General features: G+C 45.3%; 1 protein-coding gene across 2 annotated transcripts in view; it reads left to right on the top strand.

Annotated features, from left to right (window-relative positions):
- TRIM44 (tripartite motif containing 44) overlaps nucleotides 1-16583 on the top strand; it is a 31472-nt gene that overhangs the window by 13671 nt on the left and 1218 nt on the right. Inside the window, exon 5 of one of the 2 annotated variants that reach the window (XM_053449602.1) lies at nucleotides 15615-15725. The exons of the other annotated variant lie outside the window; for it this stretch is intronic. Coding sequence (XP_053305577.1) covers nucleotides 15615-15693 — 79 coding nt within the window. The 3' untranslated portion in view covers nucleotides 15694-15725. The remainder of the gene's footprint in view (nucleotides 1-15614; nucleotides 15726-16583) is intronic. 2 annotated transcript variants of the gene reach the window in all.

Raw genomic sequence — 16583 nt, 5'->3', positions numbered from 1 at the left:
CCGGCGTCTCTGCCGTTCTAACGGGTTCAGCTAATTACTGCGGAATAGCTACTCGACTGACAGAATAATTCTGCTGGAAAAGTCATTTTCCCAGCTAGTTAGCGATGGGATTATATCAAGGGTTTTTTTTCTTCATGCTGATACTGCCTTCTCTGACAATGAGAACACAAACAGGCATTTTTAATGAGATTAAACAGGGTCATTATTGAAAAGCTGGTTGGCGGGGTGAGAATAAATTATATTTCCATGTTCTGTTGACTTGTCAGCCGTGGTCTCCTTAAAGGGGCAGTTCTACTGAGTGTATACATTGTGGCATTTATAGAAACATTTTGTCCTTTCATAAATTACATTGCAAAGAGCACAGGGGCACCTATGTCTGCATGGTTATTCCTCCCCAATCAGTTATCTCTCTCCTGTTGTTGCTGTTTGTTATTGATTGGCTCAGGTAGCCTTCATAAGAGTACGGGAAGAAAAAACCTCAGGGTGGGAAGTTGGGTAGTTGATGGTAGCGGGTCCAATCCATAATATATATTATATATATATGTATATATATATATATATATATATATATATATATATATATATATATATATATATATATATATATATATATAATATATATAATATATATTATATATATATAATATATTATATATATATAATATTATATATATATAATATATATATATATATTATATATATATTATATATATATATATTATATTATATATTATATATATATTATATATTATATATATCTTATATAATATTATATATAATTGTGACAAACCTAGCTTTGCAAAAATCCATAAAGGTTTCAGTTCCGCCTTTAGGTTGGGAAATAGCCTGAAGGGGTTAAACATCAATACATCTCAGAATGATCCTCAATTCCTATGTTCTGCATATGCGTAAATGTATATTTGTGACGTATTTTCTAACCACCCTGTATTTAAATTGCCCAGCGTTAAATAAATAAGTTAGCGCTTAATAAATAAAATAAATAAAAAATAATAATAAATATATACAGTAATAATTATATTTCATAGTAATAATTTGCTACAAAATTCCGAATCGTTCCGAATACCGGCAGGAGGTACGATGATTTTTTTTATTATTTCTGTTAAATTATTTACAGATCGAGTTACTTACAGTCAGTAGAGTTTTTCTTTCGTTCCGTGTCCTCGTTAGATAAATGGAGCAGAAAGAGGAGTCTGATTGTTTCCCGACACCTTCTGAGATCCCTGCGAGACGCGCGGCACAAAAAACACAAACCAACTCAAACTTCTGGATCGCAACGATCAGGGACCTGATAAAAATCTGTTCCAGACCTCTAGGACTGTAGAATATTATACCACGGGTAACAATGTATCCAGTGCCCGCTGCTAAATTAACCCTTTGAATTACAACATGTTGAGCATCGCAGAGCTGGACCCCCGATATCTTATGATGGAAGATAAGAATCACCTGCCCGTTACTTCTGATCGTAAAACGTGGTCTTTAGTGTATGTTGTATGATATAAACTCTATCGCTTGTGGCAGCTTCAAGGGGACCTGAAACCAAAAACACTGACCTTACTGAGCGGGAAAATTAGCCACATCTGGTGGTTTATTTTCTGTTTCTATGATTTTAACGTTACTGAAAGAGCGGTAGATAAGTGGAACAACCTCCCAGCAGAAGTGGTAAAGGCTAATCCAGTGAGGGAATTTAAACATGCATGGGATGGGCAAAACACTCCTGAGACCAAGGACGGAGTCTTTACAGCAGGTGAAATAGGCAGATTAAATGGGGCCGAATGGGGCCGATCTGCCAGCAGATTCTATGGTACGTTAGTAAAAGATATTTACTTTTCGGGGGGTTTTGTGCTTAGAATTGTCCTTTTTATGTAATTTTTACCAGTATGCTCACGCCTCTCCCCCCCCCCCTTATTAGTTTTAACTGGTGCTGGACTCGAGGATGTTACATCGGGGAGTTTCTGTACTTGGAAGCCTCGAACGTAACCAGTTCCTTGGCGTGTTGAAATGAATAAATACTTTGTTACCCCGTAGCAGGACCTGAAACATACATCATGCACAATCTAGACGCGTTCATTGGCTATCGATTAGTTGTTCGGTCGGCCGGCCCGTGTTCGGATTAAATGGCGGAGAAGATAAGCGTCGCGCAGGCTTTAATACATTTCGCCTCTTGTAGACCCGGCGCGCCCAGCCGACGAGCTCCGTCCGGCAGACGCCGTTTCCAATTTGCTGCGAGTGGCGTAAGCCTCTTAGTGTGACATGCATCACGCTGACAGCCGCGTGAGGTTGATGTATAGATCCTATAGCCGTTCCCCATAAACAAGGCGTCCGTTAGCCGTGCAGGGAGACAGCAACATTTAGAAAGATGAATGGGTGCCGCAGAGGTGCTTGCAAGGACTTTCAGGAACCTCGTTTCATTCTCCACCCTAGAATTCATTTCTTAAAACCGCCTTAACGCCTAAGCGTGCGGTACGGCCTCTTGGGGTGGCTGTCAAGTTTAGTAGAGATGGGCCAATTTTTACCTTCATTTAAAAATACGTGCATGCACAAAGACCCCATTGCCTTATGGGTAACGGTCATGCAGAGTGAAGAATCTTTTAACTGTTTGTTCCTTGGCATACCTGTCATTGTTTGGCCATAACCGTTTTTCGCTGGAACCCTATAAGGTTCCTCTGGAATGTTCTCCGTATCATAGAACATATGAAAGTTCTACGTGGAATACTCGGGAAGATAAAGTTCTCTAATAGTTACATGAGATTTAGCATCCTGAGTGTTCATGTGAGATGAATGGATCCATGGATGTCCTCCTAGAGGAGCAAATGTGGTCAAGGTGTCCTCCACCATCACCGGCAGGAGCGTAGCTTCTTCAGGGCTCTTTGGAGTAGTAGATGGGAAAAGCTTGGGGTCTGGTCGGCTGATGGTCTCTCTATCTTCTGCTAGGTCACTAGGGATAGACGGTGTCTATTTAGGAGATATTGGTCCTCTGGGTTTTCTACTGAAATGTCCATCACGGATCCTGTTGCAGTCTACCCTGTGATACACCTGTATTCAAGCAGGAATCCTAAATAGGGCAGACCAATAAGCTTAGCGCTCCTTCAGATGCTCAGTAAGGTCCGTGAGGAATATGATGTCCACACTGTGCGGCCCTGGAAATCTGGGGTGGTTGGTTGTGTAAAACAAGGAGAAGCAAATCTCGCTCGTTTTCTATCATTTTCCGCTCTCCTCCACTCCTCTGAACGCGATCTCCCCGCTCAGTTCTGTTTTGGGAAATTGTGTTTATTTGTCATGTTTCGTCTGACAAAATGCTGGAAGGGAACAGTTTAAAATAACAGCTGCCCCCTCTTCTACAGAGGTGAGAATTGAATTGTCGTCTCTGCGCTGCGTAGCGCTCTGGAGGATTATCCTCTCTCGGATATTCACCTGCTTGTCTCTAATAACGCTTCGGCTTTCTAAAACATTCAGCTCCCCTTTTGGGGACTATTTTTGCACCTAAAATAATTCCTGCATCTATCAGGCTTTATTGTTCTCCCTCTCAGCTCTTTTTATGGTCCACCAGGATGCTCTTATTCTTGTAGAAATCAGAATTTTGCGATCTTTAGTAAAAGGGTTAAAATCACCCTAAACGGACCGGGTTTCACCAGATTTACTAAACATCTTTTGTGTGTTTGTGAGACAAACAGTTGTTGCAGATACATAATTCGGAGCAATTTTGCTGTCATTCTGTTAGGACTGCCATTACCAAGCTAGGAGTGTTGGCAACTTTTCTTTTTTGTCTTGAAGCCCGAGGTACTTGGTGCTCCATAAGTGGAATGGAAACAATGGACACCAGGTCCTCGGTCTTTTTCTTCTGAAGCTATGCTTTCCACGGAGGGGATATGTGGGTCCTTAACTCCCACACTGAGGCCTAAAGAGCTCTGTATCTTCTAGGGTTCCTCTCTCGTGCAAGAGAGGAACCAATGAAGTCTTCAAAGATGGGTGGCAGCCGAAAGGTACATCCCACACCCCTGCCAAGAAGCTCCGGGGTGGCATTTCCAGTGAACCAAGTGACCACTCCTCACACACGTAGAAAGTAGAAGAAACCAACAAAAAAAGTGCCATGTGACGCGTGCAAAAGGTGCCATTATCCGGCCCCAGCTCTCCACCGCCACCAGCAGCCAAAGTCCAGAGCACTGGAAATGTGGGGGACAAAATATAAAGAATGCAGGTCCCCACACAACCACGTCACATGATGAGTGTCCAGGGGACCAACCCAGGGGACCCCAAAGTGTACCTCGAACTTCGTGAGACCTGCCCTGTCTTAAAGCCAGAAGAAGACTTTCCCTCTCTCATAGGCACTCACTTAATCTCGAGTGTTGATAACCCGATAATCTACTCATTCTACCTCTAACCCTACAACTCCGGGTCAGCCCCTCAACGACTTCACCCATGGGAACCGGGCGTTAATCGGTGGCATATGCCGTGTCTTGGGCATAACCTGATCTTGCATACGGAAGGAAGTTTGGGGCGAATAAAAGGACATTTATCTTTCATTTCCTACATTAAGAATTCCCTGTAATTTCCTTCCTGATATCACAGCGTAAGCAAAAAAAAGAAAGCATTGAGCGCGGCGCATCTGCTCCCAGTGATAAGACGGCAAGCAGGGACACGGTGTCAGCAGACAGAAACGGCAAACCGCGGGACAGGCAGGAAAACGCCGATTAACCGTATCGCAAATAGCAAAAGGTGGAAAGCAATCGCTCTGTCTTTTAATGCACTTAATCCCCACGACGCCAGGCAAGCGATTAGGAAAAATATTTTGTAAATAAGAATAATTGGATTTACACGTCTGGCATTCGGTCGCAGCATAACTTTCTGGGGGGGGCTGTGCCAATTTTTTAGGACCCCGGCCCACTCGGCTTGTCTCTCCTCAACTTCATCATCACTGATGAGTGTCGGAGGGTCTTCTAGTCCAATTGGTTTGGGGGGGTAAACTTTGTTCAATTTAAACAAAATTTGTTCATCAAAAAAACTTTTAAGAACCTGTTTATATGGCAACAGCCTATTTCTGTGTCATATGAGAGAGAGAGAGAGAGAGAGAGAGAGAGAGAGAGAGGGAATTTTTTTAATGGTTACAGAATTATTCCTGGATTTTTTTTAAAAATGTTTAAAATTATTTATTTATTATTTATTTATTATAGCATTATTTATTTAATAATTAAAGTGGAAAATTTAGAGACAGGATTTTTAAGACAGGCAGATGCAAAAAAATGTTCTGCGGAAATGTATGGAGATCAATCCCCTTACATATAAAAAAAAAAAAAATGATATATTTTTCAGCTCATTTCTAGGGAAATAAGATAAGCCGCTATATATTTATATATTCTGCTGGAGGATTATGCGTAGCGGTGAATGGAATTTTTTCATTGAAATATTCACTATTTTATTATCAGCTGTTTGTTGAAAAATGGCCCCATTTTAGTAATTCCATTTTTTTCCCAGCGTTCTTAATCTCCAGTTTCTAAGGCAGTCTTATCCTCATTATTTGTGATTTAGGGATTTTTTCTTTTTTTTTTAGAAAAATCCTCATTTAATTGGATAGAACAAAAGCTAAGAAACATGATAAATGATCCTCTAGGTATCCGGAGGAAACAATTTATATTTTAATATATAAACAACATCTATATGTAAATATAAACGTGTTCCAGACGTGTTGATATATTTAGCCTAAATACCCCCAAATGGCGTGATGACGGATGGTCCCCAAGGATTTACGTTGGTTTCAGCTGACAAAGAAATGGCCGTAGATACAATTGTTTGGTCTGTGGAGCTTTCCCCCAGTGGTTTATAGTCCGCTGTAGTCCATGTGCTGACTGTTTTTTTTTGTTGTTTTTGGGTAATTTTGAGCTAAAATATTCATTGAACTCTGAAAAGTCGAGAAGACCAAGTCCATCTTATGATTGAGCTGAATCAAGGATCCAGCTTCGTTCCTGCGCAAGAAGGGATTTTAATGAAGTTGTTTTAGTCCATGAGTAGACATGTTAGATGGTTTTATAGACCTTTCACATTGGGAGACCCTTTCCCCCCCTGGTTCCACTGTCTAAAAAGTAAAGAATTATGACACCAAGTTGAGACTCCGATGGCCGATAAGAGTGATTTGGCCCACTTGCTGTAACCTATGTCGGCATATGTTAACTCCACCATGTCGTCGGAAAGGAAAGTCCACTTCTCCACCACACTTATGGTGATCACTAAAAGGTTCTCTGGAAATGTAAAATCCACCAATGTTTGTGTCCAAGGTGATCCCCGTCTGGGTTTTCATAGCTCCATATTCCAGCAACGGCATAATGTCTATCTGTAAGATGCTCTGTTGGGGTTAGACGATCCAGTCAACTGGCCAAAGGTCAAGAGATGTTCACCAAGTGGGAAAATGTCCCATAAATGTTTAATTTCAACACTTTGGGTTATCTTTATGGAACGCAGTCATCCTTTTTTTGGATACAATCAATCAGATATGCAGGTTGCACGTGATATTTGTTTCTTTCGTCTTTCAGGAGACATGGGCCAGAGACTCCAAGAATCTCCACAGTGCCACCGGCCTCATTAGGGACTCATTAAGCTGGCGTGGGATGGTTTTCTGCCTGGGTTTTAGACACGAAGGGGAGGGAGCAAATTACAGAAATGTTCAGAGGAACGTTTTCAGCCATGCAGACAGAAGATTAATTAGTTTGTCAAAAAAAAAAAGCAACAGCAGATGTTTTGGTGGAAGGGATTGTCTCGCAGGCATCTAAATACGGAAACAATCAGGGGAGAGCAGGTTCAGCCCGGTTGAGAGAGTTTGTAGATATGATGGGTTTAACCAGTTTCTGCATTTCAAACCTGATGCGCGGAACAAAGATTTCTTTTTGTTACCACTGGCGAGTACCGTGGTATCCCTGATCCATACCTCCTAACAGTCCTGATTGTTCATGGAACAGCCGTGACTTTTGAATCAACGCGTCCATCTATTTTCGCTTACCCCAAATTATGACATTGTTTTTTCTCCATCACCTTTCCCATACTATCGCTCCGGCGGCAGATCAGGCCCCGCAGTGAGCAGACACCCGCTGGATAGGCACGGCTGCGCGTTGTATGAAAAAGTAACATGTATCCAGTTGGCCTTAAAGTGCCAGTGTCGCTTATTCCTCCCCAGTCCGGCCCTGACCAAGTATCTACGGCCCTTTGTATAAGGTAATACTTTACTGGCTTTACTGGGGGGACTCGTTTCTACTATCTCAGGGACTGGGCTTATCAGATGAGCCAATTGCTTCTTCTTATTATTATTATTGCACTTATCTGCGTCTCCCATTATTTCATATTGTCATGTTCTCCCGTTCACCGTATATATTATCCCGGCTCTCCCTGTAATATTACATCATTCAGCCATATAAAATTGTTAGCCCCGGGGGAAATAATCACTGATATCGAGCAATATAGGAAGAAAACCGACGGGGGCGTTAAATTATATGACAAAAAAAAGAAGCACCATCTGTTTTCTATTATTATTATTAATATTGTTATTATTAATATTGTTAATATTATTAATTATTTATTTTTTTTAGATTAGTATTGCCAGCCCTCTAAATAATACAGTTTTTTAATCTTACGGTAACTGAAATCATTAAGCTCGGGAAACGAAACTCATCTCCCTTTATTCCAGTTAAATGAGCGTAATAAGATGCGCCGCTCCTCCAGCACTCAAAGGGTGCTCGTACTGCGCTGTCCCTGGGAAGGTGACATGACGGTGACAGCTCCTAACACGCCGCTCACGTCGGCCGGGTCCAGGCAGCGATAACACCCCATTTATCACCGCGGAGGGACGTCAACAGGACACGGACTCTAATTGGAAATGCTTTCAAAACTAAAGCCGACCCCCGGGTCCGATTAAAAATAATAAAAGAACCAATTTCCGTTCAGGGGTAAAAAAAAAAAAAAATGTATTAAAGGAGTAATAAAAGATTCAAAGTTTGCAGCGGCCGGCCTAAGAGGGGCCCTTAATCACGTTCTGCTCTACTGCCTTTTGTATGCCAATCTCACCCCTCCCCCACGCCATTCCACATCATGTGTCTAGTACAATAGAGCAGCTACTGAGCGAGGGTATGATGTCATACCTCGTGCCAGCGCTTCCAAGTTTAACAGTGACCCTATTTCTCTTTTAATTGGGGATCTTTCTGTAAATGTATACTGCTCCAATGCACTTGATATCACAAAATAAATCATACCTCTAAACACCGATTATTTTTTACCGTATATTTTGTATTTTATCGGGTTTTTTCTGATTTTCAAAAAAATACAGTATATATATATATTTTTTTTTATTTTTTTTTTTTTATGTCGATTATGGGAACCGGATAGTAGACATAACATTTTAGAACTTGCTGTTTGCGCTCCTTTAATTTAATACTGAAATGGGTCTTTAACCATTTACATGACGGATAAGTGAACGCTGTATTACAAAGGAACAAGCCTGGAGCTCGAAGAGTTAAACGGATTTACAAAGATAAATAAAAGTGTGCAAAACGACTTGCAAAATATATATATATATATATTATATATATATATATATATATATATATATAAATATATAAATACACAATTATACACAATAGGCAAAACAGCAGTAATGATAATAATAATAATAATAATAATAATAATAATAATAATAATAATAATAATAATAATAATAAATAATTAATAATAACAATTATTATTATAAATTGGTCCATCTTTTGTAGAATTTTTATTTTAGGCATTGCGTGTATCAGCCTGATCCGCATCGTTCATGGTACAGATTCAAGGATGGGTTAATTTGTCTTCGTTAATTCATATTTTAACCTTGTCACTGCCAGATGGCGTTCTGGATTTGCTCTGCTCTAGAGCTTGTGCTAAACCTCGTTCATTATTAGGCGGTGTTAATGTAGAAGTCGCTAACGGAGCGAGTATTAAAAACATTCGTTGCCAATGAAGGGATGGATATGTAGAGAGGCGGAAAGACGGAGGGCGACAGGTACAGGAGGACAGATTTGGAGGTTATTGTCAGGCTTATTACATAGAAACACAGAAGCTGCCGGCAGATCAGCCCCATTCGGCCCATCGGTCGTTGGTCTCGTCTTAGATTCAGGAGCCATATGCCGATCCCATGCATGTTTAATACCCTCACTGTATTACCCTCTACCACTTCTGCTGGGAGGCTGTTCCACTTATCTTAAACTATTACATTCGAAGCAGCCCTTACATGACCAAAGAGGATAATACATATTGTTTTGTTACAAAGTAACGATCCTGAAGCCCACGGGGGCCAGAATGGACTAGAGTGGGCCCTGACAGAGTGCTGAGCAGGGCTAGGCTAAGGCAGGAATTGTGGATTTTAGGGGAGGAGTTTTGGTAGGAGGATATTTAAGTTTGGTGATCACAGGGGTAAGGATCCATTTTGTTTAACCTTACCTGGTGGTGTTTGTCTTTCCCTGTCTATCTCTTGTTGTCTCTCTTGTATACTTGGCTGTTTCTTGCTTCTGTTTCTTTTGTGTTCCTTTGCTGTCTGTTTCTCTCTTGTGTCCTGGCCTGTCTTTGTTTTTTGTGTCATTTTGTGTTTGGGTCTGTCTTGTTTCTGTGTTTTTGTGTCTGAGTCTTTTCCTTTTTATCTGGGGCTCTTTTCTGTGTGCCTGTCTGTTCTTTCTTTGTTCCCCCCTTTTTTCTCTCTCCCCTCTTTTTTCTCTCTCCCCTCTTTTTTCTCTCTCCCCTTTTCTCGTCCCCTGCAGGTGTCTGTATGGATTTGAGGTTCTGCAGCAGCTGTTGGACCTTGTGGCTGCAGGAGCGACTAGGCCGCATGCTGGATCCAGCTGGACTGTTCCTGAAGGCTGGCATGGAGGACTGCAGCAGCGTTGGAGCATAGGAGCGGAGGCAGACCTGAGGAGGACGACGCAGATAGCCCAGGACGTAGCCTGGGAGTCAAAGCAACCCATTTGCAGGCCTTCAGAGGCATACTGGTGTGCAGTGCAACGGCATGGAGGAGGCTTCGGCCCTCGCAGCGTTCCATCACAGCGGGCCAGAAGGGGCCATGGGAAGGCAGTGATTTCAGATGGCCCAGCTGGGTGTCCTGTGGCTGCTGGCCGCTCCCCAGATGGAAAAGGGAGCGCAGAGTGCAAGGAGTCAACAGTTGCAGGAGGTGATTCGGCCTGGTATAGGCCTCTGAGGCCTACCGCAGTGTTTCCCCAGATGTGGGTCCTCCAGGAGTCATCCAGGGAGGCAGAGCAGCTGGCAGGACGGCCGGGTGCAGCCTGCACTGCGGCCTGTGCAGATGTCAAGGTAGGGAGACACCGGAGTGAGGCCTAGGCAGTTACCTGGGGCAGCTGCCGTGGGGCAGGAGGTTTTGGCTGTGGAGCAGGGGGGCTGGGGAGGCCCCTCTTTTTCCCAATCTCCATCCTGAAGTGGCATATGGGGGGTTTCCGGCTGCAGCGCCCCATCCCTCTCACAGACACGCAGGCACACCCTAATTGATGCATCCATCAGGATGGGATGAGTTGGTGGGAATCTGCACACCAAGGAGGTGGTTTTGGTGCTGCCACTCCTGCGGTGTTTCTCTGCGGCGGCACAGGATCATACGACCTTGCTGTACGGTACGGCCATGGGGTCCATTATTAAGGTTTCTTTTTTGCGTGTTATTTCCATCGGGTGCACATGTGTGGGTTGATGCTGAGATGTTTTCAGGGGCTGTAGTGTGGTATCTATGGAGCGTATAGTGGGGAGTTTCCTGGGAGTTTATAGATGTGCTGGGCTTGAGATTCTTTGCAGATTGCATTGCATTTGTTTGTGTGGTTCTGGCAGGTTCCGTAGCAATGTTTTATTTGGAGGCAGTGGCATGGTTTTAGGTCACGGTTACTGACGGACCACTGCAGGGGGAAAGCATGGCTCTTGAGAGCTGTCAGTCTAATCGGTGGTTGGAGGGAGGTGAAACCTGGTAGACAGACGTGACAGGGGGGATATGATAGAAACGTTTAAATGCTTAAGGGGAATCAACAAGTTAAAGGGAGAGATTTTCTTTTAAAGTAAGTACTACCACTGCAAGTGGACATAGTCATAAGCTAGAGGGGCAATGGCTTAAAGGTAACATCAGGAAATATTACTTACTGAAAAGGGTAGTGGATGCATGGCATAGCCTTCCAGCAGAAGTGGTAGATGTTAATACGGTGCAAACGTTTGGCCGGGCATGGGATAGGCATAGGACAGAGTTAGATATAGGATAAGGGCAGGTACTAAGGAAAGTACTCAGATATTGGGCAGACTGGATGGGCCTAATGGTTATCTGCTGTCACTTTCTAAGTTTTTATATGTTACGGTGTGTTGGAAAAGTTTGTGTCCCCCCCCCCCTTTATTGCCCCCTCCTGTAGCTGCTTCTTGAGTGGGTTGCGCAGGCTGCTTTACACAGGGAACCCTTGCTTTGTTGTGGTGTGAAGCTGCATTTGTCCAGGTCGCTTGCAATCACGTAGGGTCATGCTGGGGTTTTGGGGTGTGGGGGTAAGGGTTATCTGTTGATGTGACAAATTGCATCGTTGAAGGGTTGCAGCAGTAAGGCGATGTTGATGGTTGTTTTTTCTGAGGTGTTTTATGTCTCATGAACGGTGTCCCCGGTTAGCCTGGGGGTCATGTTAAGATGGAGGAGGGGGACGAGAGGCATGAGGGAAATTGTTTCTGGCTTCCTCTGGGAAGCATGGATGGGACGAGGTTAAGGAAAGGGGGCTACGATACCGCGGTTTTCTGAAACTTTCGGTACTGGGGTACGGCATGACTGGGGTGAGATGTATTGGAGGGAGTCTCCTGACTAGGGATCCGATCTGTTTGTCAGGTTTGTTGTATGGGGGTAATGTTTTTGGTGGGGTCGCCATAGAGAGAGCTGTTTTGTTGGTGCCTGGGGGATAGCGGTGGGGGGCCAAATGGTTCCGTCATGGGGTTTGAAGCTGATTCTGTTGGGATGGTTGATTCGCTTTGCAGGAAGAGTGCCTGTCAGCATTTCCCGGGGCCATGGGGTCTACGGTTTGTCCGAAGACTTCATGCGGGCTGGGGTATGTACCACATGGCCCAAAGTGATTTCGTGGGGCTGCGGGGCGAGTCTCCTGTTTTGGGTGCCGCTGTCTGATTTTGATCTGCTTCTGGTACGTCTAAGAGGTCACCATCTTTGGGGAGGGGTGGTGGTGTTCAATGTCTTTTCTGGGTTCCTTCGGTTTTCCGTGCACTTACTCTGAGCGACTGGAAACTTGCTGGTGCATAGGTTTGTTAAATTTCCCTGGTCTTGATTCGGTTTGGCTTTTCGGGAGCTGGAGGGCTCTGATTCGGGTAACTATGTGTGGGGTGGGGTGAAGCAGGTGCTGAGAGCTGACTTGCTGGTCAGTGAGCTCTTGCTCCACAGGCTGCGGGGCAGTGTTTGGGACAATTGGTGACGGGGTTGTCCAGGGGGCCATTGGTTCATGTTAGTATGGCCTGAGGTCTGGGATATATTCGCCCTCTCCTTGTTTTCTTTGAACCGTTCCACTTAGTGTTGGCCCTGTTTTGGGGAGTTGGCAGGGGTATTGGTAGGGTGGTTTTGATGGAGCTATATCGGAGGAAGGGCACTTTGGTTCTTATGGTTGGTGGCTTTGGTGGATGTTTTTGTGCTTGGTGGTGCATGTTTTCGTTCGGGTGTTGCATAGCAGTATCGCTGATTCTTGTTTTGCTTCATTGGAAGTGGCCTCGGCAGATGGAGTTGGGGGTACACCATTCGGGGGCTTGCTTTGCCTGGCAGTATAGTGGACTCCCAAGGTCACAAATATTGGCATTGGTGGGATTGTTTGTGGTGGCAGTATATTCAGTGGGTGGCCCGCGTAGCCATGTTCAGGTGGTTCCTGGCAGGGGCGACCCCTTCCCAGGTCTATGGGTTAGGGCTGGGTGATGCACTCCTTAGTTTGTGGATGTGGGATCAAGTGGTGGGTGTTCCTACCCCCCCATTGGGATTTGTGGGAGGCGGTTAATGAGGTTTCACTGTCTAATTTTGCTTTGGACGTTGCTGTGCGATAGTGCTGGTGCGGATGTCTTGGTGGGCAGGTTTGGTTTGTCTACTGTGCCCTATGATGCCATGTGGATGGGCTTTTGGGGGTTCTATCAGCGGATTGTGTTCTTCCGGGTACATCAGGATGGATGTTGGCTCGGTCTGCTTGGCCGCCTTCGTTTTTTCTTCGGGCCTCTTTTGGTAGGCAGGTTATCAGCCATTCTCAAGAGTAATGACCCCGACGGGGACCGCAGTTAGGTGTAGCGGTTTGCAGCTGGGTCTCCAAGGGGTTTTGGTGCTTGGTGATTGAGTTTTTGGTGGTGGTTTGGTTGCCATTACACAATTTTGGTTATGTGTAAGATTGTTTTTGTTCTTCTTCTTGCTGGGGGGGTGCCGGTTTGTGGGGGTCACCTATCAGCATTCACTAGTTATGGGGATGTGGCGGAACTGTGGTTGGAGAACTGAGCCCGTCGGTGGGGGCCGCAGTTGGGCATAGCGTTTGTGCAGCTGGGTTACCCAGAGGGTTTGGTGCTTGTGGGATGGAAATTTTGGTGTGGGTTGTTGGACCTTGGTGGCTCAACATTACAAAACTTGTTCAGTTATGAGTTTGTTCATTTAAGTTGCTGATGTGAGGGTTGGTCACTGTGAGACGGTTGATTTGGTTTGTACAGGTGCCGTGCCTGTTGTTAGCACCTTACGTGAGTTAGAGGGGTATTGAGCATTGCCTGGGCGTCATGGTTACGCTGCTGGTGTGCTTTGTCCAGAGGCAGCAAAGGTGGATGGGCTGGTTTGTGGTGCTGGATAGGTTTTTGTAGGCATTTGGCGCAGATTTCTTGATTTTGTGAGTGGCGGTGGGTTTTGAACGGGCCAAGCTTTCTTTTGTGGGGGGAGCCCATCCGGCTTGAGGTGTCAAGGGATGGGCTCATGGCGGTAGCTTGCCAGGTATCCAAGGGGTTAATGTGGTGGTATGATCATTGGTGGTCATAACCGGTGGGAGGTTCCTTGCAAGGAGTGGTGCTCGGAACCTCAGGTCCGGGTTGGGGCATCCTGGTATGTCCCCTCCCAAAATTGGTGTGTGGTATGGTACCTGGATAACTTGGCAAGCTAGGTTGGTTTTGGTTACGTCATTGTCTCTGTTAACGCATCTATGTTTATTATTTCAGGTTTTACAGGACAATGACTGTTAAATAAAACGGCTGTGGCCTTTTCAAACCCATCTTGTGTGTTGGTGTTTTATTTAATTGAGCAAATGAGCCAAGCCTGGCCCGTGAGTCGAAGCTACATCTGTCATGAAGCCCACGGGGGCCAGAATGGACTAGAGTGGGCCCTGACAGAGTGCTGAGCAGGGCTAGGCTAAGGCAGGAATTGTGGATTTTAGGGGAGGAGTTTTGGTAGGAGGATATTTAAGTTTGGTGATCACAGGGGTAAGGATCCATTTTGTTTAACCTTACCTGGTGGTGTTTGTCCCACCCTCCCTCCCCTTATGTGGTTGAGTTTGTGGAGTAGTGTTGCTGCATTGGTCACAGTTGTGGGCGGTAGCTTGCCAGGTATCTAAGGGGTTAATGTGGTGGTATGATCCTTGGTGGTCATAACCGGTGGGAGGTTCCTTGCAAGGAGTGGTGCTCGGAACCTCGGGTCCTGGTTGGGGCATCCTGGTATGTCCTCTCCCAAATTGGTGTGTGGTATGGTGTTGCTGCATTAGTCACAGTTGTGGGCGGTAGCTTGCCAGGTATCCAAGGGGTTAATGTGGTGGTATGATCCTTGGTGGTCATAACCGGTGGGAGGTTCCTTGCAAGGAGTGGTGCTCGGAACCTCGGGGCCGGGTTGGGGCATCCTGGTATGTCCCCTCCCAAATTGGTGTCTGGTATGGTGTTGCTGCATTAGTCACAGTCGTGGGCGGTAGCTTGCCAGGTATCCAAGGGGTTAATGTGGTGGTATGATCATTGGTGGTCATAACCGGTGGGAGGTTCCTTGCAAGGAGTGGTGCTCGGAACCTCAGGTCCGGGTTGGGGCATCCTGGTATGTCCCCTCCCAAAATTGGTGTGTGGTATGGTACCTGGATAACTTGGCAAGCTAGGTTGGTTTTGGTTACGTCATTGTCTCTGTTAACGCATCTATGTTTATTATTTCAGGTTTTACAGGACAATGACTGTTAAATAAAACGGCTGTGGCCTTTTCAAACCCATCTTGTGTGTTGGTGTTTTATTTAATTGAGCAAATGAGCCAAGCCTGGCCCGTGAGTCGAAGCTACATCTGTCACTATTTATGTCGCTTTATTTTGACGGATCTTCAGAGATTCGAGGTTAATTCTCGGTGTCTCCCCTGACTCGTAAGACGAAGCTCATAGTGGAGAACGCAAAGTCAAATCATAAATTCCCCGACTCGATCAATAGACCTTCTTTCCTTTTCTGGATTAGACTCTCGCAGAGGTTAAGAAGTAATTCCAGTAAATAAAAGCTGTCGGGACATCACTCAGAGCTCCGCTCCTCCATTCTATGGCTTCTCAGTCTCATGCTGATTATTAGCGCTGATTTTTGGGGGTTTAATGAATAATTTTGTTCTGTTTAAGAGAGAAAAACGACTCAGCGCCGGAAGGAAGCTCCGGTTCACGAATGTCTGATCCTCCGCCGGGTAACGGGCCGTGGTGAAGAGACATCACCTTATAGACAACACCCAGAAGGTATTATAAAGGGACCACCTGACCACCACAATAAGACCACATCGCGCACCATCTTCTCTGACCCTAGAGGTGACCTTTTATCAGATTAGGTGCTTAACAATGCCGTAGCTGAATACAGCGGTAATTGGTTGGCAAAAAGTATGGACACCACCAGGGCCGGCCCAAGACATAATGCCGCCTGGGGCGAAGTTTAAAATGCCGCCCCCCCTGCCGACGCCAGGGGTCATTATCTACCCTTCCTCTCCCTACCTTCTCATTATCCAACCTCCCTAGTATCTACCCTATTCCTCCCCCCTTTGTACTTCACTTACCTTCCAGCAGTCCTGCGCGCTGATTTACTGCTGAGCGCTGGAAATGACGTCATATTCCGGCGCTCAGCATTATAAGCCGGCACCGAGACCGAGCTAAAGGGCTCTCAGAGGAGAGAGAGAGGGGCACCGAGCGGGTACTGACAACTTGATAAGCGAAAACCACTCTGCGCCCCTCTCTCTCCTCAGCTTAAGAAAAAAAAAGGGGGGGCTTGGGGCAATTGCCCCACTCTGCTCCATGGTAGGGCCGGCCCTGGACACCACCATCACACACATGAATGGCAACATGCAGAACACAATGAAGAATATCAGTATCAATCAGAATCCCAAGCACCGAAACCCTTACTGCCCGGCCGGTCTCGCTCACTGCAGCTGGACAATGGTGTTCTCGAAGACGAAAGCTTAGAAAGGATCCAGTCACAGTGTAACCGCTTAAAAGGTTTGGTCGCTGGTCTAAAATTATCACATCAGGGCAACCCATGGAGCGATTCTCCCCCCCCAGCTCCTTTTTTCAATGAAACAATTATGAGAATGATGGGGCCAAGAGGGC

This window comes from Spea bombifrons, chromosome 10, assembly GCF_027358695.1.
Source record: "Spea bombifrons isolate aSpeBom1 chromosome 10, aSpeBom1.2.pri, whole genome shotgun sequence".
Classification (NCBI taxonomy): domain Eukaryota; kingdom Metazoa; phylum Chordata; class Amphibia; order Anura; family Pelobatidae; genus Spea; species Spea bombifrons.
Note: the sequence above shows the minus strand (reverse complement) of the source record. Positions and strands in the feature narration are given on the sequence as shown.